Genomic DNA, 24,656 nt, shown 5'->3' with positions numbered 1-24,656 from the left:
TCCTCCGGGAATTGCTCCAGGAGTTCCTCCTGGGATTCTTCCAGGAGTTCTTCCTTAGGATTCCTCCAGGAGTTTCTCATGGGGTTCCCCAGAAGTCAGACTAGGGATTCCTCCAGGAGTTCCTCCTGGGATTCCTCCAGAAGTTTCTCCTGGAATTCCTCCAGAAGTTCCTCCGGGAATTCTTCCAGGAGTCCCTCCTGGGATTCCTCCAGGAGTTCCTTCTAGGGTTCCTCAAAGGATTCCTCCTGGGATTCCTGCAGAAGTTCCTCCTGGGATTCCACCAGAAGTTCCTCCGGGAATTGCTCCAGGAGTTCCTCCTGGGATTCTTCCAGGAGTTCTTCCTTAGGATTCCTCCAGGAGTTTCTCATGGGGTTCCCCAGAAGTCAGACCAGGGATTCCTCCAGGAGTTCCTCCTGGGATTCCTCCAGGAGTTCCTCCTGGGATTCCTCCAGGAGTTCCTCCTGGGATTCCTCCAGGAGTTCCTCCTGGGATTCCTCCAGGAGTTCCTCCTGGGATTCCTCCAGGAGTTCCTCCTGGGATTCCTCCAGGAGTTCCTCCTGGGATTCCTCCAGGAGTTCCTCCTGGGATTCCTCCAGGAGTTCCTCCTGGGATTCCTCCAGGAGTTCCTCCTGGGATTCCTCCAGGAGTTCCTCCTGGGATTCCTCCAGGAGTTCCTCCTGGGATTCCTCCAGGAGTTCCTCCTGGGATTCCTCCAGGAGTTCCTCTTGGGATTCCTCCAGGAGTTCCTCCTGGGATTCCTCCAGGAGTTCCTCCTGGGATTCCTCCAGGAGTTCCTCTTGGGATTCCTCCAGGAGTTCCTCCTGGGATTCCTCCAGGAGTTCCTCCTGGGTTTTCCTCCAGGAGTTTCTCCTGGGATTCCTCCAGGAGTTCCTCCTGGGATTCCTCCAGGAGTTCCTCCTGGGATTCCTCCAGGAGTTCCTACTGGGATTCCTCCAGAAGTTTCTCCTGGAATTCCTCCAGAAGTTCCTCCGGGAATTCCTCCAGGAGTCCCTCCTGGGATTCCTCCAGGAGTTCCTTCTGGGGTTCCTCAAAGGATTCCTCCTGGGATTCCTGCAGGAGTTCCTCCTGGGATTCTACCAGAAGTTCCTCCGGGAATCGCTCCAGGAGTTCCTCCTGGGATTCTTCCAGGAGTTCTTCCTTGGGATTCCTCCAAGATTTTTTCATGGGGTTCCCCAGAAGTCAGACCAGGGATTCCTCCAGAAGCTCCTCCTGGAATTTCTCCAGAAGTACCCTGGGATTCTTCTAGGAGTTCCTCTTGGGATTCCTCCTGAGATTTCTCCAGGAGTTCTTCCTGGAATTCCTCCAGCAGTTTCTTCTGGGGTTCCTCAAAGAGTTCCTCCTGGGATTCTTCCAGGAGATCCTCCAGAAGTTCCTCCGGGATTTCTCCAGGAGTTCCTTCTGGGGTGCATCAAAGAGTTCCTCCTGGAATTCCTCCAGGAGTTCCTTCTGGGGTTCCTCCAGAAGTTCCTCATGAGATTCCTCTAGGAGGTCCTTCTAGGATACCTCTAGGATGTCCTCCTGAAATTCTCCCAAGAGTTTCTCTTGAGATTCCTCCAAAAATTCCTTCTGGGATTCCTTCAGAAGTTTATCCAGGAGTTCCTACTGGGATTGTTACAGGATTTCCTGCTGGAAGTCCTCGTACACTGAAAGGCGGCTTGCAGTAATGACAAGCATAACAATGTTTTTAAATTTACCATGGCAAAACATGATCATCGACCTACCAACGCTTCTTGTGTGTGTTTTGTTTCTTCTAACATCAACCGATTCGATAGCCGAGTGGTAGCGTGCGAGCCTGGTGATATCAAGGTTCTTGGTTCGAATCCGGTTGCCAACAGAAACTTTTTTTAATTGAAAATCGAGTCCATGGTAGAATTGAAAACATATTTCTGTTGAATTGAAACGAAACTCAGTCTGCACAAATTTAGTGGCGTTGTGTATTTAAATTGACCCTCAGAATAGTAATTTTCACCGCAAGCCACCGTTCAGTGTAGGGCTTTTCCAGGAGGGTAGTTTAATACTCACAATTTGAGGTGCATTATACCAAAGAATAAGAATATCAAGAAAGCCCACTCCGCTGATGCTCGGGTGGACACTACTGCAGCGCTATCTGCGGATGAGAGCTCAACCTTCATGCGGTAGTGTGCGTTACTGATTGAATGCGGATACCAAAACATACGCACACCACCTTCTCTTATGACAAATCACGAACACTGTTACATAGAGCTTCCACCTTGAAACGATTAGAGAGCGCCACTTGTCTTGTCACTTGACGTTTACATAGAAAATAGCGAGAGAAGGCATTCTTTCTATTTTTATTCTTTGGTAGTATGCAGATCGCAAGAAATTTCTTGGCCTATCTCGATGCGTGGAAAATTTAGGCCAGGGATCGCTCAAGAAATAAGGAAGCGTCGCTTTATTCCGGATCCTAGTACGGAGCTGAAATGAAACGTCAAATCAAATGGGGCTTGCTGTGTTACATTTCTTGATCATTCCGGTCACGGAAAAATAATGCACTGAACGAAAATTACTTGAGCGATTCCGTTTGAAGTGTGTACCTCGCATAACGTTGTAAAATTCGATAACGTAGCATAATCATAACTTTTGCATCGATCGTGATTTCCACAACTACTCCAACCAAACAATCACAATTCTGAGTTATCACTAATAATAAAACTAAATAAACTGAGACAAATCAACTGGTTCCTAACGGTTCATATTGCACTGGTTTTTTGAAGTTTTCTTCTCACTAATTCTTTTCCCAAGAGATCCCCACTCCCAATATTCCCCTTTCACTTTTTAACCAGCATCCTTACTCCCTCCCGTTCCATTTCATTCTCTGGTGTCCTCAAGAACCGGCATCCAAATAAGTAAAAACCTATTAAAAACACTTATCTACACACTAATTGAACAGCAGTTTGTCCCACGCGCTCGCATTCCGAAAAATTTGACCTAGCACACCGTGTCCTGCCATCCTGCCTGCCATCCCTAGAACAGCACACTCTGAGCGAACAGCGAGGCCGACACCGACGGCCTCGTCCCCCCGATGCCACCGACGTCGGCGGCGTCCTATAACCCGGAAGCGCTGGCCAGTCCGCCGTGGTGCATTCCGCCGCTCTGCAGATACATGTAGTAGTTGTACGAGTTGGGCGACTGGTGGTGGTGGCCGCTGTCCTGCATTTGGTGCTGCATGTTGGCGGCGGCTGCGGCGGCCATGTTCGGCACCACCGAACCCAGCGACGGCGGCGGTGGCGTCGTGTGGCACTGGGACGTCGGCACGTTGCCACCGTTGCGAAGCGCCGCCACAGCCGCCTGATGGTGCACGTTGGCCAGGATGTCGGTGACGGAGTGGGACGAGGGCCAACAGTGGTGGTGGTGAGGTGACCGGATCGGCGTCACTCCCGGCGTCGGCGGCGACGGACTTCCGCCGCCGCAGGACATTTCCGACTTGAGCGAGTTGGCCGTCGTGTAGGGGTACGAGGGGTAGATCGAGTTGTAGAGGTGGGGCGTGTGCGGCGTGTGACTTCCGGTGTGGTGGTGCGTGATGTTGCCCAGCTTGTTCCGCAGGATCCTCGAGATGGAACTGACGCTGGGGACGTTGTTCTTGTCGCAAACGCCGTCGGACAGCAACCGATCGCGAATTTCCCACGCGAAGATGCCCGGGTCTTTCTGTTTGAGCTCGCGGATGTACGTTACGACCTTGGGGGTGGTGACGCGGGGCTTCGAGCCCCCGATGGCACCCGGCAGGATGGATCCGGTTTCGTGGTAGCGTGCTAGTATCTTGGAGACGCACCCGTGGCTGACCCGGAGCTGGCGGGAGATGTCACAGGGTCGGATGCCGAGCCGGGCCAGTTCGACGATTCGCATCCGGGTGCTGTTGGGAAGGGGCCGACCGTTGACGAACACTCCGCCCAGCTGGTTCACTTCGCCGTACTGTTGAGCTGTGTTTTCTGGAAGGAGGGAGAGAGAACGAAGGGCATCGATTAGCAAGTAGTAGGCTGTTTCAAATTTAAAATAAGGATTTGATTGATTTCCGATTTAGATTGACGCATCTTCGGCAGTAATGAGAACTGCGCACTTTTTTTTAATACAATTTTCAAATCGTTATCTTCTCTTTGCAAATCTTGTCGCACTAGTTTTTATCTTGAAAAACATAGGAAAAATTATGATATCAAACCCCTGAAATAATTTATGAGTTCGAGCAAAATTTACACCAAAAATGATTCAACTAATCGATCGCAGGAAGCTGTACGCGCCGACGGCTGCTTTCAAATTATTTGTCACGTGTTGCATCGTCTCTTGTATATATAGGGTACTGCATGGAATACTCTCCTTCTCTTTCACTCTTATAGAAATTTTATAAACAGCAAGGCCAAGAAACGGCAACATCCCATACAAAATCAAAACAATGCAAACAATTTCTTGACCGATTCCTGGCAAAAACTTTCTACGGTGACTGCCATTTCAATTGTCATTTCTTCTCAATTGCATAAATACTGTGATCTAAGACAAACAGTTTCCTGGGCGATTTAGGCAAGTAATTCTCCATGCATCAAAATAGGCCGAGAAATTTCTTCTAAACTACAAACAGCCCTTAAGGCTTTTTACGGCATCATCAGTATAGGCAGCAATGTTGGATATGTGACTCGAAATTTTAAAGTGATAATTCTCTGCCACCAAAGCAAATAATCGTATGAAAAAGTATCATCCTATATGCTCACTCGCAGAGATTACGGTGATACTTTTTCTGCTGCGTTGCCGCAGAATTGACGGTTTTTTATCACTTCAAAAACGCGAGGCAAACAATCATTGAAAAGCAAAAAGTCAATGATTCGTTTGAAAGCTCAGTGATGCATCATGACTCCTTAATGCTGAAGATTCTAAACGGAAGCTTGAATCTGCATGCCCAACTCTAACCTCAACACCTCGTCGTACATGACATTCCGTAACACCGGACCCAGGATGGAACCTTGCGGGACTCCTGAGGTTATGTGAAAGCACTTCCGACCCACCTCCGTGTCGTTAACTAGTACTCGATTCTGAAAGTAGCTTTCGAGAACCTTGTACAGGTACCCCTGCATCCCCAGAGCGCATCGGCAATAGCAGACCAGCTGGCGCTATTAACCCTCTAATACCCAATCCCGCCTTTAGACGGGGTATAGTTTGAGCATTTTTGTAATTTTTGTTTCGTGGGTAATCAAAACTTTTATATTTTTGGCTGATATTTAGGACTGTTTTGTATATCTCAAAATGGTTTTTGGTGTATTTTAAGGCGTATTTACATTTTTTAAAAATCATTGAAAAATTGATGTTTTAGTCACCTTTTAGAAGTCATTGTTTATTTTGTATTGGATCGCTACAATTAACATATTTTAAATTTTTCCCGTATCATTCTATCCTTGTTTAATAGTTTAAGGGAATCGAATACACTCTAAAATTATTTTCCTTAAAATTACACGGAAAATAAAATTTTCTGTGAAAAAAAATTAAAATAATAATATTTCAACAATAATCATAAAATCTCAAAATGTTTTCATCTCAAAAAATCCGTTCCCTAAATTGGCTTCCAGGAAAAATATAAAAATGTGGGGGTGTTCAAAAATAAAAATTAGAAAAATCAAAAACTGAAATTCACGAAATCAAGAATTAAAAAGAATCATCTTCCAAAACATGTTTAAATCGATTTTAGATGACGAAAAATGATATTTAGATCAAAATCAAAAATTTGGGTATTAGAGGGTTAAACGCATTCCTTACGTCCAGAGTCACTAACGCACAAAAACGGATTCCCCTCCTCTTAGGATCGAGTGCTTTCTCGGCGGTTTTTGTAACCGACAAGATAGCGTCTACGGTGGACCTATCCTTCCGGAACAAGGGGCTAGACACGTATTAGCATAATGAGTGTATTAGAAGTATATTATTATATTTGCGGTATCTTCTGTATATATAAAAATGTAGTGGCGTACGTGGGACCGCGCATGACTCGCGACTGGAACGATGGATTTAGGTCGTCATTGTTTTGTTCTGTTACTTTTCACCCAAGGAAGGTTTATGAGGCAAAAAACAAGAAAAAATCTAAAGTTTTTGAAAATCGGATTATCATACGTTTTGAACGGGGACTTGGACTTGGCTAGGGACCTGAAACGTCAAAAAACGCAGTAGGCAAGACAAAGTTTGCCGGGTACAGCTAGTATTAATATATTAATTTATATTATTGTATATTAATGTATTACCATCAAAGTAATCGTACTGGCTGAAATCAAGGCTGTGACAGATGAATCAAAAAACAAACATTGTTTATCGAAAAAACGGCTGCCCAAGTTTGCTACGATGCACTAATCTATTTCAGTATGAGCCTCTGCACGAATCTGGCGTACTGCTCACTCCCACAGAAAACTTAAAAACAGTTCGCACAGTAAAAGTCAAATGTGACTTTGACTGTGCGCGCTGTTTTCAAATTTTCTGTGGGAGTGAGCAGGACAGGGCAAAATCGTGAAGAGGCTCATACTATAATATACTAAGCCAAGAATTGTACGTGTCTGGCCCCTTGTTCCGGAAGCCGTACTGGTTACTCGAAAGACCATTTTCGCCCTCCGTCAATCAACATTCTATTGAGGATGATCTTTGGTTTCCCCGCTTTTGGCAATAGTACCAGGCTCTGCCTCTTCCAAGCTTCCAAGCTTCTCCCTTGTCCAGGCATTTCTGCATAGCAGACCTGAACATCTCGGGAGCCTCTGCAATAGTTACTTTTAAGGCCAGGTTCGGAACTTTGTCCGGACCTGAGACCTTACACCTACGCTAAGGGATTTAGCTATCCCCGCAAGTTCCACATCGGTGACCCTCTCCTCATCGCCAGCCCCAGTCCCCGGCTGTCCTACGAAAGGAGGCCAAGGACTAGGATCATGACGCGGAAAAAGCCCTCCGATGATCCCCTCCAACTCTGTAGGAGCCATCATACCTCTCGTCTTGGCCATAACGATCCTGTAGGCGTCACACCACGGGTTCGCATTGGCACTCTGACACTCTGCTTGCTCTTATTTTGGTTTTAAGCGCTTTTGCAGGGGCGAACATCACCCGCCGTTCGTTTTGCTCTTCCTCTGATCTTGTTCGCTGCATCCGCCGGCTGGCCCGTAGGCAGGCGCGGCGCAAGTCCGCAATCGCGTCGGTCCGCCAGTAAGCCGGTGGCCTCCATTTCTAGGGTGGACTCGCCTAGGCATGGTCGCATCACCCGCACGTGAGCGCACCGCTACCAGCTCGTCGCCGTCTAGACCGATTATGTTTCGCTCACGGCGGAGCGCCTCCCTAAATACCTCTTCGTCGAAGTATGATGTCTTCCACCTGCGAGGGCTTGGCCTTGGCCTAGCCGCCTCTGCTTCTATCCTCTGCCTGCTGTTGTTGTAGTCGATACTGTAACGAACCGCCAGGTGGTCGTTGTGAGTGTAGCTATCATCTACTCTCCAGTTCGAACTACTTGTTAAGCCAGGACTATGAAAGGTCCCGTCAATAATTGACTCCGCTCCGTTTCGACTATAGGTACTCTTGGTACCGACATTAGCCAAGTCGACATCTAAAATGGCCAGTGTTTCTAGCAGAATCTGACCTCGCTGGTTCGTGAAACGGCTTCCCTATTCCACGGCCCAGGCATTAAACTCACCCGCTATTACCACCGGCCTTCGCCCTGTTAGCACGGTCGTTAAGCAGTCCAGCATTTGCGAGCGGTTCACGCAAATGCTGGAGTGTTTAACGACCGGCCACCGCGGTAGACACCAACTCCTGGACGGGGTATTTACCCGTCGTCCATATCGCCGCCATTTATCTGGTCCCATCCGCTACCCAGTTGCCGTTGCCGGCGGGTACTCGGTATGGGTCCGATATGATGGCGATATCCGTGTCCCACTCAGAAACCGCCTGAAAAAGCAGTTACTGAGCCGCATCACAGTGGTTCAGGTTCAGCTGCACTGCGATTTGTTGTTCACTGCGGCTTTCTTGAAGGCCGGGCACCTTGAACCACCCATCGGATGTCTGTTGTTCGAGGATTTCCCGGTACAGATCATGCAGATGGGCGGACTCGTGCAGTTTTGGGCCTTATGACCTTCAGCGCCACATCGCCTGCACAGTTTGCGCCTGTCGGGGCCTTTGCAATCCCACGACTTGTGTCCTGGTTTCAGACACCGGAAGCAAAACTCTGGTGGCTCGTGGAATATCAGGTGACATACACACCAGCCCACCTTTTTGCTCCCTACTTTACCGGACTTTTTGACGTCCGCCACAGGTGAAAACCAAAGCTATCTGTGTCCCTGCTGGCCCTTTCCGTAGCTTAACGGCGGCGGCGGCCACCTGCATATCGCACTGTTGCCGCAGTGCCGTGACGAGCTCTTCCACTTCGGTGATCTCGTCAATGTCCTTGACCTTCAGAGTCGCCTCATGTGTCAGAGCCCTCACCTGCACACCCTCACCAAGGACCTCTTCTGCCAGCCTCTTATAGGCGGCGCCCTTGTGCTCCTTCTGGCGCTTCAGCTCCAGGATAATCTCGCCCGTACGAGTACGTCTAATACTGCGTATGTCGGCTCCAAGACCCTCAAGCTTGGCGTCGCTTTGCATGGTCTTCAAGACGTCTGAATAATTGGACTGTTCCGTCTTGATGACGATCGCGTCATCCCGGGGTCCTCCCCTTGGATCGCCCTGCTCTGTGGCTGTTGAGGGCCAACCAGGGGTCGCAACCCCTTATTCCCATCGTTCCGGGACGGGTCAGCCTTTTCAGGCCCACCCTTCCCAGCTTTCTGGGAACCCTGGCTGGGGTCCGACCTTCCGGCATTATTACCGACTTTCGGGGTAATGATTCGCCTGGCCTTGCGAGCACCGCCAGACAGCTCTTCGCCTGACGGCTGCCTCGCCCGCTTCTACGATTGCTTGCCCCGTTTGTCGCGAGCAGTCGCTTCCGCCTTATTCGGGCTTCCTGCGAAGGAGAAGGCCTCCGTTTGGGTAAACTTCGGCCTTTTCTCATTTGCAGGCTCCGCTGCTGCAGCAGTCAGCAACGCGAGTGCCGCGTGCTCCTGCTTGGCATCGTCGATCGACACCCTAAGTCGAAGCAAGGCCGTTTTCAGGTTCTTGTTTATGGTCGACTTAGTGGACGCAAAGTCGATGATTTTGCCAAGCTGCTGCTCAGCCACCTCTATTGCGGACCGTCCTTTGGTTTCTTGGTTGACGGCCCTCAATAACCACGCTCCGTCCATAACCTCCACCGGCTGGCTTGCCGGGAAGTGGACTGGAGCACCCACGCTTCAGCTGCGCACGCAACTCCCAGCACATATCTCCTCACTTCTCCTTGTCGGAGACCTCATCTACCCGCTTCTTGCGAAGGGGTTGATCCCACCACTACTTCCACCTAAATTCTGATTGTTTGATTTGTTTGATTTCACGATTAAATCCCACGAGTCGCACGGAAAAGAATGTCCACCACGCCAGAGCCCTGCATTACGCGGTAAGGGACAGCTTACACCCGCCTGAAACGCGAAGCAGCAATGGTCGGACTGGTGGTGAATGCCTCAAAAAACAAATTACATGCTGGTAGGCGGAGCCGACCGGATCCGTCTGGGTAGTAATGTTGCGATATACGGGGATACTTTCGAGGTGGTGGAGGAATTCGTCTACCTAGGATCCTTACTGACGTCTGACAACAATGTGAGCCGTGAAATTCGGAGGCGCATCATTAGCTGAAGTCGGGCCTTCTACGGGCTCCAGAAGCAACTGCGGTCGATAACGATTCACGCAAGCACCAAATGCGCCATGTACAAAACACTAATAAGACCGGTGGTCCTCTACGGACACGAGACATGGACCATGCTCAAGGAATACCTGCAAGCACTCGGGGTTTTCGAGCGACGCGTGCTAAGGACGATCTTCGGCGGTGTGCAGAATACGGTGGGCAGGGCATGTTGCAAGAATGCCGGACAACAACCCTACCAAGCTGATGTTTGCTACTGAACCGGTTGGCACAAGAAGGCGTGGAGCGCAGAGAGCACGATGGGCGGACAAGGTGGAACGTGACCTGGCGAGCATTGGGCGCGACCGAGGATGGAGAGCGGCAGCCACAAACCGAGTATTGTGGCGTATATTGGTGATTTTGTCTTGTCTTAAATGTGATGTTGAACAAATAAATGTATGTCTCAACGCTCATGGTGTTTCTATTAACATTAAGGTAGTCTCGATACGATGGTTGTCTGATTGAAACATAACACACATTCGTCAAGGTGCCGCTTCCACCTTTCGACCACCTCACGTTTGTCTATTAGGAGGCTCTTGTCCTTATCCCTGTAGATTTTAGCTTGCGGCATGAACCCTTTGCGGAACGTATTGAGCTTCTGGTAGAACTTCCGAGTTTTTTGTGAGCAATACAGCAGTTTCATTTCCTCGCACTTCGTTTCTTCAAGGCGCACGCTTTACCTCCCAGAACAGGCGGATCTGGTGCTTTCGCTTCTGTCTGTATCGCTCCACATTCTGTCGGGTTCAATGCTGCAGCATTACCGCCGATAGTTCTTGACATTGTCAATACCCGTCCTTCGATCAGAACGTCACAGAAACTTACACAATATTTTCGATATGCCAGAAGGTGCAACCCAATGACGGCCACATTCAATCATTTTCAAGCATTATTTCTTTTTTTTAGTGAACTTAATTAAAGTCAAACAAAGTGTAAACTGAATCACCCTTCGGAGCGAACGACCAGCTCAGTAAAGAAGTTTATATGCCTCAGCTCATTAGGATTCCGCCGTTCGTTCAAACACCGGCAAAACTCCACGGAGAGAGAGACCGAGCGAAATCATATTTGTTCGCGCGCACGTACCTACACATCCCGGTTCCCGGTAAAACTCCCCGTACATTTCTCGGGTGTACACAAACAACCAAATATTCTTTGCAAACGAATTGAAGCGGTTAAATATTTGCCTAAATTTTGATTTCAATGTTCTCGGCTTCGGCCCCGAAGTATTTACCAACAGACGGAGCGACATACTCGCAAACACAAATACCCAGAAACATTCTCAACTTTTTGTGTTGATCTAGTAAGCCTTGCCTTGCCTGCTTCGATCCGACATCTGCGAAACTCTTATTGCCAATCCCATCAACATTCAACATCATCACGCTGTCACTGACGTGGACTGACGACGAAGACGATTATTATGATGATGCTTTTTCGCTCCACTCTCCCCCTCTGAATAACGCAATAATTCTCCCTCCACTTCCACTCCGTCGTCGTCATTACTCAACAATTTTATGGAAATCTCGTTTTTCCGCACTACCATATCCGACCATCCACCACGCCTGGGCACGCACATTGCTTGCCACGATGACGACGATTCGTCCCCCTTTTTTTTACCCAATTCGATCCATTTTTTCCACCCTAATTCCCCGCGCCCTGAACTTGAAGCCTCTGATGGCTTCGCCATTTTGTTCCCACTCCCCTCAGTGGCTCAGCAGTAGGTATGCATGCAGTAGGCTGTGGATGTGCTCCCTCAAAAATTTCCCATTTTCTTCCCCCTCGACTGCCGGCGGTAAACGTAGGAACCTGATGGTTGTTTCCATTTTTTTAGCTATTCTCGTCAGGATTTTCCTGTGCCGTCGCGTCGGAGCCTACTAGATGAAAAATCCAATCCAATCTAATGCTATCCCGCCTGCTTGCCGTTTTGGTTTCGAACACACCTTGGACCGTAGGTACGTAGGTACGTTCAGCGATTTTTCCATCACCGGCGACTTCTTGTGAAATCCAATTTCCACACGAAATGAAATTTCACCCGCTCACCTTTCTGCAGTGTGCTTCCGCCGGCTTGCCGCCCCTCCTCCCCCAAGGGTGTAAAATATGGCGAAAATTTGCCTTGGGGTAGGCAGTGTGTGTGTGGGTGTGCGTTGATGGTTGCAATCGCTATTTTTATGATAATTTTAGAAGATTAAAAAATAAGGTGATTAGTTTTTCAAAAATAGGTGAAATTTTATTGAATTCCCCAGAAATGACAGACAGTCTGTCTGTCTGTGCAAAAACACACATAAAATTAAAACTAAATTTGCTGATGAACTGGTAATCTCTTTTGATGATCCCACTCGTCTTTTGAATAATGTTCAAATCTGGATGAAAGTCATCCTCATAGGTGGTACAATCAAACACAGTAGGCCGTCGTCGTCATCGTGGCGAAAGCGGCGGCAAACCATAGCCGCTGCAAACAGCCCGAACCGCCATAAATCAATTTCGGTAATGAAAGCCGTGGAAATTAAATGTGCGACGCATGTTTTAGCTCAACTCACATATGAAAAACATTTGCGTCGCGTCCCGTCGCGTTCGTCACTTTCCGTCACCATTACAGGGAGCTTTTGCTCGCTCAACCCTTTTTGTCCATCGCGGCACGGGCACCCGCAGTCTCGTCCATTTCTCGGTCGTAGCAAGCGTATAGCGAGTTCGGATGAATTTTCATCATCAAAGCAATCGCGTCGGGTAAGCACTCCTCCGATGAGATGAAGGAAGCGAAGGAAACTCAACGTAGTTTTCCTATTTTTTTTTCACTATGGTTACCGTATTTAAGTGTATTTCGATTCGTGACAACAGTTCTATCGCCATGTTCTCTGATGGCCATGTGGATTTCCTTGGTTGCAGCATGGCAGGTAGTGTGGCATAGTAGGCCTTTCAAATTTACGTAAACTAAAACAACTGAGTAACAGACGTCACACTCTACTTGTTTCTCATCGATTACATTGATTCAAATATTCGGTACCCGTAGCTTCCGGAAAGGTAAGCCCAGTTCCCTGGGTTAGTGGGGGGGGGGGGGGGGGGGGGTGGTGTCAGGCTCTGCGAGCCAGGCGTCGAACGACAAGCAGAGGAAAGTCGACAAGAGAAGAATGCGTACCAAACCAATACAGTAGACGTTCGCTCGGTGCAAACGGTTTAACTGCAAGTCCGCTAAGTGCAAAAATTTTGCAGTTATCGCACCGCTATCTGTCAAAAATGAAACGTCAACAGAGTTGCGATGTTTTTCAGATGCACTACAGCTGCATTGCGATGTTTTTGAGTGCTTTCTGGCTGCGTCCAACAGCAATTGACAACTGTTTGACGGCTGTCAGTCGTTGCAGTTCAAGGAGAATACATTTTACTAAGGTGGCGCAGATAAACATTGCAAACCACTGGTTGTCTCTTCCACTCTTCTGGTGTTCTTATGCAACTAAAATAGTGACGTCACTATTTCAGTTCCATAAGAACACCAGAAGAATGGAAGAGACAACCAGTGGTTTGCAATGTTTATCTGCGCCACCTTAGTAAAAATGTATTCTCCTTGGTTGCAGTTAGCGAATTTCATTCGGTAACTGAACGTAAACATGTTGCACTTATCAAACGTCTACTGTATACCAAAGGCGACGACCACAGCATCGAAAAGTGACTTGCGATTGGAAACTCGACAGAAGAAACTGACGATCTCTCAACTGCATTGGGAGCACCCGCATACTCGCCGATCTACTGAAGGAATGTTCGGCGTCGTAGTGACGTCGAACGCGAGTTCGACCGCTGCCCAAGCCACGACATCAAGATCATCATAGGAGACGTTAACGCCCAGGTAGGCCAGGAAATTATGATCGCCGTTTAGAACGTTTAGCGCTCACCAGCTAACGAACGAAAACAACCTTGCGACTCATTGATTTCGCCACCTCCATGAACATGGCCATTCGTAGCACCTTGTTCCTACACAGCCTTCCTTATCGTTACACCTGGAGATCACCACAGCAGATGGAATCGTAAATCGACCACGTTCTGATGGACGGACGGCACTTCTCCGACATTATCGACGTCAGGACCTATCGTGGCGCTAACATCGATTCCGACTACTATCTGGTACCCAAAACATTCCGTCATCAACAATGTACGGTACCGGCGACCACCACGGTACAACCTAGACTCTAGTAGAGCGTTTGAAGCAAGCGGATTTCGTCTCAGCATACGCGCAGAATCTAGAGGCTGCGTTGACAGACGAGGGCGAGCTTGATGCGGCCCCTCTAGAGGACTGATGGAGAACAGTAAAAGCAGCCGCCAACGATGCAGCCGGGAGCACCATCAGGTACGTGGAACGAGGTAGATGGAACAAACAGTTCGTTGAGGAGTGCAGAGCGATTTTGGAGAAGAAAGCCGCAGAGTGCAGTAATAATACTGCAGCATGGGACCTGGCAGAAGCGGAAACAGCTGACCTGTCTCTTTTGAGAGAAAAAGCGCCGCATGGAAAGAAGCGGAGTGTGAAGAAATGGAACTGCTGTGCCGTTCTCAAGAAACACGGCGGAAGTGCTATCAGAAGCTCACCACAACCCGCAACGGCTTCAGCGAGTCGAAAAATGCATGGATAAGAACAGAAGCCTCTTGAAGGACGGACGTCAGGCGATCGAAACGCTGAAGCAGCACTTTGATGTACATCTTTTTTTTTCTTATAGAATATTCTTGTTATTCCTTACCTTCGCGGGACGCCCGTTAGGGATGACTTCGAGAAGAGGGGGACCGTTCGTGAGTACTCTCTATTGGTTAGCGCTCCACCAGCTACCGCCTTAAGTAGTCCTCTCTCCCCTGGAAGCTTGGGTCTTGGCTAGTACTATAGACTACACGTTGGACTCGAGCTTCCGGATGGAGAAGAGGGCCAACTCAACTTGCTGTTTGGTCGGCCCGCCATTTTTTCTTTGAACTACAGATTCAGGAGACCGTGGAAGTAACGGAATCCCCACAGACAAACAGACGTAACATTTCGAACATTTTTCGATTCAAATCATAGTCACGAAAACATATTCGCCCAATGCTAAAAGGCCTATGTTTGGCCGACCACCAACTAGGTGGCGGTAGTGAGCAAACGTCAAACTCAAACAAAAACGATGCGAGCGCCACGGTTGGGCAGTTGGCCAACTATCAAATTTTGAAAAAAGACCGTTAAATTGGTGTACGATGTGAATTATCAGAGTGTTACGTCTGTTTGTCTGTGGAATCCCGCTTGTTGTCCGGAGTGATATCACTACCGCATACTCGACCTTCGCTCCACGAAGCGTGGGCATTCAAAGAGTACATACCCCGCGGTCTCGTCGCCGTCCGAATCTGTGCAAATACCACCTAAAGCACCCATCGCTTGACAGAATATGTGTCAAGTGAAAGTTCACCTCGCCATGAGACAAGCTCGGTGTGAGCCTGTGTGTCTATCTACCCTTGCTAGAGGAATCCCATTCCCTCTGCCACTTCAACATAGACGATGTTCTGGCGATCCGTCTCGTGCCTCTTAAGCACTCTTTGTCCTCTGCCACCACTAGCGCTATGGTCATCAGGTCCACTAGCACACATACCGCGTCCTTTGAGACCGTGCGGTATGCGCTGACCACCCTAAGGCTCATCAGCCTTTGCGTACTTTCTCTAGGTGCTTCACGTTTCGATTGAACCTTAACGCTCTCGACCATGCAGCGGCACCATACCGTAGTATCAGTAGGTCGGCTCCAGAGGCACGTTCTTCTTCATCTGGGACATTTGTTACCGTAGTATGGAGACCGCTACTGTCGCGAGCAGCTTACGCTTACGCGCGCAGGCATACTCCACGTGGCCTCCGAATTACAGCTTATCGTCGATCATGACCCCCAATTGCTTCAGTGAGCGCTTAGAGTTGATCGTGCACTCGCCTGTGATGACCACTGCCTTTCGTTCAGACTTGCGGTTGTTTACCATCACCACCTCCGTTTTGTGGTGCTCGAGTGCCAACTGTTTCGACCTCATTCAGTCCTGATCTTGCCGACTGCAGACGCCTTGCTCAGCTCCCCTACGGGGAGCTTGATCGTGGCGATCTGCGTGTCTGCCGGGCCCTTTCACAGCCGGATTGATGCACTTGGTGCATCTACCCTGCACTGCTGTTTAAGTGCGGCTGCGAGCTCTTCTGCGTCGGTGATCTCGTCTAGGTTTTTACACTGGAGATTCGCCTCCGCCGTTAGGGCTCTTTACCTGTACTTTTTCGTCCAGTACCTCTTGAGTCTCCTTCTTCAGCACTAGCTTCATCTCTCCAGTCCTGGTACGCCAGATGCTTTTGACATCCGCGCCCAGCGCTTCAGCGGTGAGAGACGATTTTCGCCTCGCATGGCCCTCAGCACCTCGGCGGATGTGCCTGCTTCGGTTTTGAAGACGCGTTTGCGGCCTGACTCTGCTTCTCTCACAACCTTCTTCCTTCCGACCGTAAACCAAGGATTCTCTTTCCCTTGGTCCTGTTGGCCACCGTTCCTCCTAAGGTTAGCCTTTCGGGGCTTGGTTTCCCTGCTCCTTGCGCGTTTCGCAACCGACTTGGCAGCATGGTTACTCGCGCTGGCCGTCCCCTTCTTCTTCTTTGACTTTTTGCCTGTCTCTGCCGGACGCTTCTTGAGCCGCGTCTCCTCTGCAGGTTTCGACCATGCAGTTCGAGCCGTAGGACGGTTTGACCTTTCCGCCACGGCTCCAGCGAGCTGCATGGTTTCGTGCTGTACCGTCGCGTTACCAGCAAAGAGGAAGATGTCCGTTTGGGTGGACCGCTCCTCCTTGCCGTACTCCGCTGTTCGACCATCATACTCCTTCTTGGCCAGAGTCAGCGATTTGCGGAGCTTCAACAGGCTCTGTTTCAAGTCCTTGCTGATTGTAGTCCGCCCGCTCGTGTAGCCGATCAGCTCGTCCAGCTGTTTGGCAACTACCAACATCTTTGGTAGCCCGCTCCTGCTCCTGTAGTGGTTAAGCACTCGCGTGAGGTCCACGCCGATCATCTGCGCTTCCTCCGCCGGTACTGCGCCGCCTTGTGCTCATCCTGTTGAGCCTCCTGCTATCTGCTCGATGGTGGGTACACCAGCCCCTCGAAGTGGCGATCTCGCCAGTCCTCCTCGTGCGAACGGGTTCAACGCCGTTCCCTCTTAGTTGCCTAAGCTGGGCACAGGCCACGCCACTGTTTTATGGGACGGAAGACAGCGCCGACCTTACTAAGAGGATAAAATGCCGTCGCTACCAGCTAACTTGTGCATAGTTTCCATGATAGTTTCCAAAGCGTTTCAGTTACCAATTACAAAGCTGATCAGTATACCACAATCAGGAACTTACTGGCGTTGTTCCTGATGTATCAGAGGCACTCCTTGCTGGGTTGTGACACTTAGGAAGCGGTGCTATGTCGCTTGTACGAAGTTGTTTCCGGATGTGTGGAATTTCTGAAGAGGCCCAGCAAAGCCCACTGCTGAGCCCCCACCACGCCGAGGCTTACTCCACTTGTGCAATCCGTATCCGTAAGGGGGGTTCGTCAAGCCCCTGGACTCCTGTCCCTGCTGCCCATTGCTCGGCATGAGCCTTTGTATGAATTGGCTTCATTAGCGGTGTTGAGAAAATTCAATATTCTGAATCTGCAAGCGAAACTGAGCCGAAATCCAAATTTTCATGAATTTTGGTGAACGGGAACCTATTTAAAAATCAATTTAAAGTTTGTATGGGAGCGATTTGTCGAATCACCCCTCATCGCATTTTGTACTGGGTGGAGCTGTCAAACAGTTACCCAGCTGTCAAAAGGTGATTTCAAAAAATCTCTTTGAAATTGATTTTAGGTATCAAAATAAAGTTCTAAAAATCTGAAAAAAATCATAGTGGCTCATAAAAAGGTGCTCTTTCGTATAAAATCAAAAAATCGATACATTTTTCCTAATTTAAAAACCCAATTTGACCCGTCCTGCTCAGTCCCACAGAACATTTGAAAACAGCGCGCAGTAGGCCTGATTCGGGCAAAGGTTCACGTATCCACTAATCGGCGAGCGGTAATGGCGGCGGTGGGCACAAATAACCGATTCGAAATTTGACTTTTCTTGGAGATCGCAATAGGCCTTTTCAGCTGACAGGTCCGTGTAGGCCACTGTTTACAACCGCCGAACAAAAGCGCAAACGCCAAACTGTCATTTTCATTGGAGAACTGTCAAAGGCCCGAAAATCAGCTGATTGAGGACGTCAAATGTAAAGGCATTGGCGTAGCTAGCTTTTTCTTTTTTCTCACTCGTTCTCCTTGATAAACAAAAGAAAGAGTGGGATGGAAGAGGGGGCCTGTGCCCCCTCTTGCATCCTTCTCTTTCTCGTGTTTGTTTACGAGAGCGAGTAATAAAAAAGAAAAAGCCTGCTACGCCAATGTGTAAAGGCCCATTGAAGAGAATGAAACTGTTTTGACTTTTCCCTCAAGAAACGTCAAATTCCGAACCGGTTGGATGGCCGCCGCCGTTACCGCTCGTGGATAAGTGGATACAACTTATCAAAGGCCAAGCTTATACATACCTACCAAGCTTATACATACCTACGATATCTGCTTCAATCATCTACACAGCCGCAGGAGACAATAAATTCCAGTGTTTCAAAAACAAATCCTGAATATTTAACAACACGTTCCAAAATTCCTAAACCCATCCCAGGGGGTTAATTGCCACACAAATCACTTAACCCACGATAGTACCGCACACTGACACCTAGCCTGCTATGTCTAGCTGTCAACCTGAAACCCCGTAGTACGTAAAGCACTTCCGTTAGTCGTCACCTTTCTTTTCCGGACGAAACCCGCATCGCAGCCGTAACGACACAGAAACGGCTCACTTCAGTCAGCATCCAGCCAGCCAGGGAGGACGATGGATGCGAACCGATCAACCGCGACCAAACATTTCTCCAAAACACCCAATAACCATTAATTATCTCGTTACAACGCAGCAGCAACACGAGGTATGAACACGAACGACCCCGAAGGGTCCGGATCCAGAAGCACACGCGGCTTGATGAGTTGATAGGGAAACCTCTCGTTAGGTGTGTTGTAGGTCCTAGTCGGCCGGTTTCCAGTGAAAACGCGTACGGTGCGGCGGTAGCGACGGTGCTTTATTTATAGCCGCATCGCTTACTTTGATCGATCCGCTCGCTCTTCTATTCCTCATCATCGTCCTAGTCCTAGGCAGGGGTATCAGGCGTCTCCATCATCGCCGCTGCTTGCCGGAGTTGTGCGCTTAATTTTGGTCGCGTGCCTTTGATTGTTTGCCACCTACTCACCGCGCACCGGGGCACGATGATGATGGCATGGCAACCACGACGCGCGCGGGTTGAAGCTAACTAGGATTGATGCGTGTTTTGAGGTGGGGTTCGCTTCGGGGTTGGGGTCCGAAATCGATTTTCCTTCTGTTGGCGGCGCACAATTTGGTGAAACTTCGGTAGGGAAATCAATCAAACCGAGTGACTTCCACCTAGCAGGAATGGTAATTAGAGCATTTTTTTCCTACTTCTTGGTTCAGGAGGGGTCCACCATGATACGTCATAGACGTAATCAATTGACATACGTCAATTGCACGAAGGAAGGTTACTGGACGAGAAGATAAGTATGGTCGGTCGGTTAATTAAGTCGTTTCCAGCCGCAGAAGGAATTCGTAGAAGGTTCCGAACAGTGAGAAACAAGGACGGGCCCAAAAGAAGAAGAACAAGCACCATCCATAAATCTCAGGTTACAGAAGGTCTTGCTGTTGTTCGGTTCGGTTGTTCGGCTTTGGTTTGTCTTTGTTCGGCAGCACTGGTGCTGGCTGCAGTGCGACCGGGGCCAAAAGAGGTAATGAGATTAAGCGGCGCCTAAAATGGCAGTTTTGGGTCGCCGCCACTGCGCGCGGTGAGAAGTCATGTGCTGCTGAGTTTGGTAGTTTTTTTTGGCGAGCTCACGTTACGTTGCCCGAGTAGAAAATATTGCGTCCGCAAAGACGTTTGTTTTTAATATTCGTCGGAAAATTTACGGAAAAGAAATAACAATTAATTTGTTCTAAGACTATGAAAGTTAGTAAGTATGTATCCATACAAATACAGTTTATTATCCTTTTAAACTCAAATTAAGACAAATAAGAAGAGAGCGAGTAATGACGCTTACGCCTAGGCTTTTCAGCCTCGACATACGGGTTCCTATGTCCCAGCTCAGAATGAAGAGCATCGACGGAGTGACATTAACTTTCTTAGCAAAGTCACTCCCAATGAACCCAACTAACAATCGCAAGCCGCAAACAAGCATGCATGCTGAATTGTTACTTTACAATAGTAATGATAGCTGAACTAAAGTTATGCTGTACATATTACTGTACAAATGCTTTTTCAATTGAAAAAGTCGCCAATGTTCAACCACAGACGAACAGACGTAACTGAAGAGAAGCAACGGAAGAAGCAAGCCATGACTATTGTATAGATTATAAACCTAGTATAATAAAGTCATTCCTAATTATTTGTTCAGAGAGAGCAGACGTGTTTCCCTAGTACTCTCATCAGGTTATGGGCCTGAGTGCATCAAGTCTGCACTGAACTTTGGAAAAAATTTGACAGAACGTTAATCAAAGAAAATGGAGAAAGTTGGAGTCAAGAAACTCAACGACGTCAATTACTCGGACTGGAAGTTTGAAGTCGAGCTTTTGCTGGTTCGAGAGAAGCTTTGGAGGTACGTGGATCCTGGAGTTCGACCTGTGGAGCGACTTGGTACAGCGACTACTCAAGGCAACGAAGCGGATCTTGCGGAGTGGGACGACGGAGACAAATGGGCTAGGGCCACGATTGGGCTTCTTGTCGAGTCTACCCAGTACAGTAGACCTCTTCATAAAAAATGAAATTTCTCGAATTCAGCCAGTCACCCCCACATCTTAATTCTAATGCTGAAACATACGTCTGGTCAAATTTTCAGCTGAATTGGTGAAGATTTCGAGGTGCCTCAAGTCAAAATTGTGTTTTTTGGTCATTTTTCGCCTTTAAAAAATGCCCGTGGAGTCTAGAAGCCATATAAAATATCGTGGCAACCCTTAAATGAAAGATATGTCTATTCCTTACAACTTTTGTGAACATTATGTACTGATAGGAGGATGTTTTGATCATATTTATCCATTTCTCAGACATGCAAGTATGCTAAAAAGTTACATTTTACAACAGTTTTTGTTCTACGGAATTCAAATACTCAATATTTATCAAAATTTTCAAACCATTATATGATTACCCACAATATTCTGAACAATATTGCCATACATCATTTTCTTACCCGATCTAAGGAAAAAATCACAAAAATCGAAAAGTAAAAGCTATTCTGAGTTTTTTGATATCTGGGGTTGACGCAATTGCTCACAGGCAGAAAAATAAAACATAGTAGCTTTGCTTTTTCTTGATGATTGCAATGATTGATCATTGATTCAAGTGACAGGTTGGCACAAGTACACATTGCCTTAACAAAAGTGGCATATAATGTACCTCAGTAGAATATGAGAAATGGTTCAGATGGTAAGGCTTTGGACTGGCAAACCAAAGGTTCAGAGTTTGAATTTGTGTCAAATGTGCATTTTTCAATTTTTTTGCAATGGTTTTCCTACAAATCTAAGCGTTAAACCTAACGTCGGAACTCGCGTCGGAAGATGTCATCCGACGATGTGATTTGATCCTAATGAGCGGATGTGATCCGCTACTCAGCCAACCAGTCCGACGTAAGAATCGAACTACGGTTTAAGAAATAAATTAGTTATTTAGCGTGCCCGATTTTCAACTACGCAAGCAATGAAAGTTTTATCATTCTGTCAGAATAATGCGTACATGCATGCGCTAGTTCATGCGGTTTCCCCTAACGCTAGCCAAAGGGATAGTAATGCAAGCAAAATGAAATAATGAAATTATTTCATTTATTTTTGCACTTCAAGTGCTAGTTGATATTACCAGTTTGATAATAAAAAAACTATACAAATGGTCTTATATTCAAACTCTGAACCTTTGGTTTGCCAGTCCAAAGCCTTACCATCTGAACCATTTCTAATATTCTACTGAGGTACATTATATGCCACTTTTGTTAAGGCAATGTGTACTTGTGCCAACCTGTCACTTGAATCAATGATCAATCATTGCAATCATCAAGAAAAAGCAAAGCTACTATGTTTGATTTTTCTGCCTGCCAGCAGTTGCGTCAACCCCAGATATCAAGAAACTCAGAATAGCTTCTACTTTTCGATTTTTGTGATTTTTTCCTTAGATCGGGTAAGAAAATGATGTATGGCAATATTGTTCAGAATATTGTGGGTAATCATATAATGGTTTGAAAGTTTTGATAAATATTGAGTGTTGGAATTTCGTAGAACAAAAACTGTTGTAAAATGTAACTTTTTAGCATACTTGCATGTCTGAAAAATGGATAAATATGGTCAAAACATCCTCCTATCAGTACATAATGTTCACAAAAGTTGTAAGGAATAGACATATCTTTCATTTAAGGGTTGCCACGATATTTTATATGGCTTCTAGACTCCACGGGCATTTTTTAAAGGCGAAAAATGACCAAAAAACACAATTTTGACTTGAGGCACCTCGAAATCTTCACCAATTCAGCTGAAAATTTGACCAGAAGTATGTTTCAGCATTAGAATTAAGATGTGGGGGTGACTGGCTGAATTCGAGAAATTTCATTTTTTATGAAGAGGTCTACAGTACAGCCTCATCAAGAAAACCAAAACCGCCAAGGAAGCATGGGAGTCGATCCGGAGTGCTCACGAGAAGCAGGGACGTACCAGCAAAACCACTATCCTCAGGAAGGTGATGCGGATGGAATACGTTGACGGTGAAGACATTGGAGCGTACGTTAGCCGGATGGAGGATCATTTCGAGAAACTCGCGGTCGCTGGTCAAGAGCTCGACAAGGATCTGAAGGTCAACATCGTGCTCAGCAGTCAACCCGATTCTTTTTCAACGCTCGTCACAGCCACGGTCACAGCACTGGATGGACGTTCGGATACCGATCTGACGATTGAGTTCGTACGAGGTAAGCTGGTTGATGAAGTAGCTCGGCGGAGAAACTCGAATGAAGCGGAGTCAGCGCTGAGAACGGAGTTCAAGAAGAAGCCAATTTTGTGTCACTTCTGCCAGAAACCTGGGCACAAACGCAAGGATTGTCGCCAGTGGATGGAGCAGCCACAGACAAACAGACGTAACACTTCGAACATTTTTCGATTCAAATCATAGCCACGGAAACATATTCGCCCAATGCTAAAAGGACTAAGTTTGGCCGACCACCAACTAGGTGGCGGTAGTGAGCAAACGTCAAACTCGAACAAAAACTATGCGAGCGCCACGTTTGGGCAGTTGACCAACTATCAAATTTTGAAAAAGATCGTTAAATCGGTGTACGATGAGAATTATCAGAGTGTTACGTCTGTTTGTCTGTGGAGCAGCGGGACGCAGAAGAAGCAGAGAAGGTAACTCCCAAGCACAGAAATCGCCAGAGAGCAAAGGTTGCGGAGAAGTCCAAAGGAAAATTTGCGTTTCTATCAAGACCACAAGCCGATGGAGGACAACCAGGATGGGAGTGGATCATTGATTCCGGAGCGTCATGCCACATGTGCAACGAAGAATACAAGTTCTTAACCATGGACCCGGGCGTTGTCGTCGAAGTCACGCTTGCGGATGGAAAGCATATCATGTCAAGAGGTGCTGGAACATGCCTGTTGGAAACGTTGGATGACCATGGTGAGAAGAATTTACTGAAGCTGAGCGAGACCCTGTTCATGCCGGACCTGGACGTCAATCTGTTGTCAGTACTGAAGCTTACAAGCAAAGGAGGTAAGGTCATCTTCGAAACAAACAAGTGTACCATCGAGAAAGGTGGATTTGTGGCGGCAACGGCAACGGCGCGCGGTGGATTGTATTACGTCGACAACATCAAAGTCGCGGTTCAAGCGATGAAGGTATGCCAGCAATCCGACTGTGTTCACGGTTGGCATCGAAAGTTAGGACATCGCGACAACGAGGCCATTGTGAAGCTGGAAAAGTTGGAACTTGCAACCGGTATCAAGATCAGTGAATGCGGTGTGCGAAGCGGTTCGTGTGATTGCTGTATCGAAGGGAAGATGACGAGGTTGCCGTTTCCCAAGAAGGCAAAGCGCAGATCGAAGGCAGTTCTGGACCTATTTCATAGCGACGTTTGCGGACCGATGAATACGAGGACTCCTGGTGGACGCCGGTATTTCCTGACGCTGATAGATGACTACAGCAGATACACGACGGTATTTTTTCTGAGGCAAAAGTCAGAAGTTCCTGGATGCTTCAAGAAATTCGTGAGAGCCGTGGAAAATCGTTTTGGAAGGAAGCCGAAAATCCTACGGTCGGATCAAGGAGGAGAATTCAAGAGCGTCGAGATGAAGTCATTTTGCGAATCTGAAGGAATCCAGCAGCAATTCACGACGGCGTATACACCAGAACAAAACGGTGTTGCAGAACGCAAGAATCGATCGTTGGTCGAGATGGCACGGTGTATGATCCTGGATGCGAAGCTACCATACAAGTTCTGGGCGGAGGCAATAAATACAGCGAATCACCTGCAAAATCTACTCTCGACGGCTGCGGTAAGTCAAACACCGAGCGAGCTGTGGAATGAAGAAAAACCGGATTTGGCTCATCTGCAAGTATTTGGCACTCCGGCGTATGTTCATATTCCCAAGGAAAAGAGGACGAAGCTAGAACCGAAGGCGATGAAGTTGATCTTTGTTGAATACTCGGTCAGTCACAAAGGATACCGTTTGATCGATCCGAAGACCCATAAGCTTGTGGTAAGCCGAGATGTACGATTCGTTCCGGATGACACGATTACTGATGATGA

General features: G+C 47.7%; 1 protein-coding gene across 2 annotated transcripts in view; it reads right to left on the bottom strand.

Moving 5' to 3' along the window:
• Positions 1 to 778: 778 nt before the first annotated feature.
• LOC109428528 (paired box protein Pax-1) overlaps positions 779 to 24,656 on the bottom strand; it is a 213,629-nt gene continuing 189,751 nt past the window's right edge. Inside the window, exon 2 of one of the 2 annotated variants that reach the window (XM_062844325.1) lies at positions 779 to 3,968. In XM_062844325.1, the coding sequence (XP_062700309.1) occupies positions 3,088 to 3,968 (881 nt within the window). In that variant the 3' untranslated portion in view covers positions 779 to 3,087. The remainder of the gene's footprint in view (positions 3,969 to 24,656) is intronic. The other variant, XM_029855182.2, reaches the window with a different exon arrangement.

The sequence above is a fragment of the Aedes albopictus genome, chromosome 1 (assembly GCF_035046485.1).
Source record: "Aedes albopictus strain Foshan chromosome 1, AalbF5, whole genome shotgun sequence".
Taxonomy (NCBI): domain Eukaryota; kingdom Metazoa; phylum Arthropoda; class Insecta; order Diptera; family Culicidae; genus Aedes; species Aedes albopictus.
The sequence above is the reverse complement of the archived record's forward strand: the minus strand, read 5'-3'. Positions and strand labels throughout refer to the sequence as shown.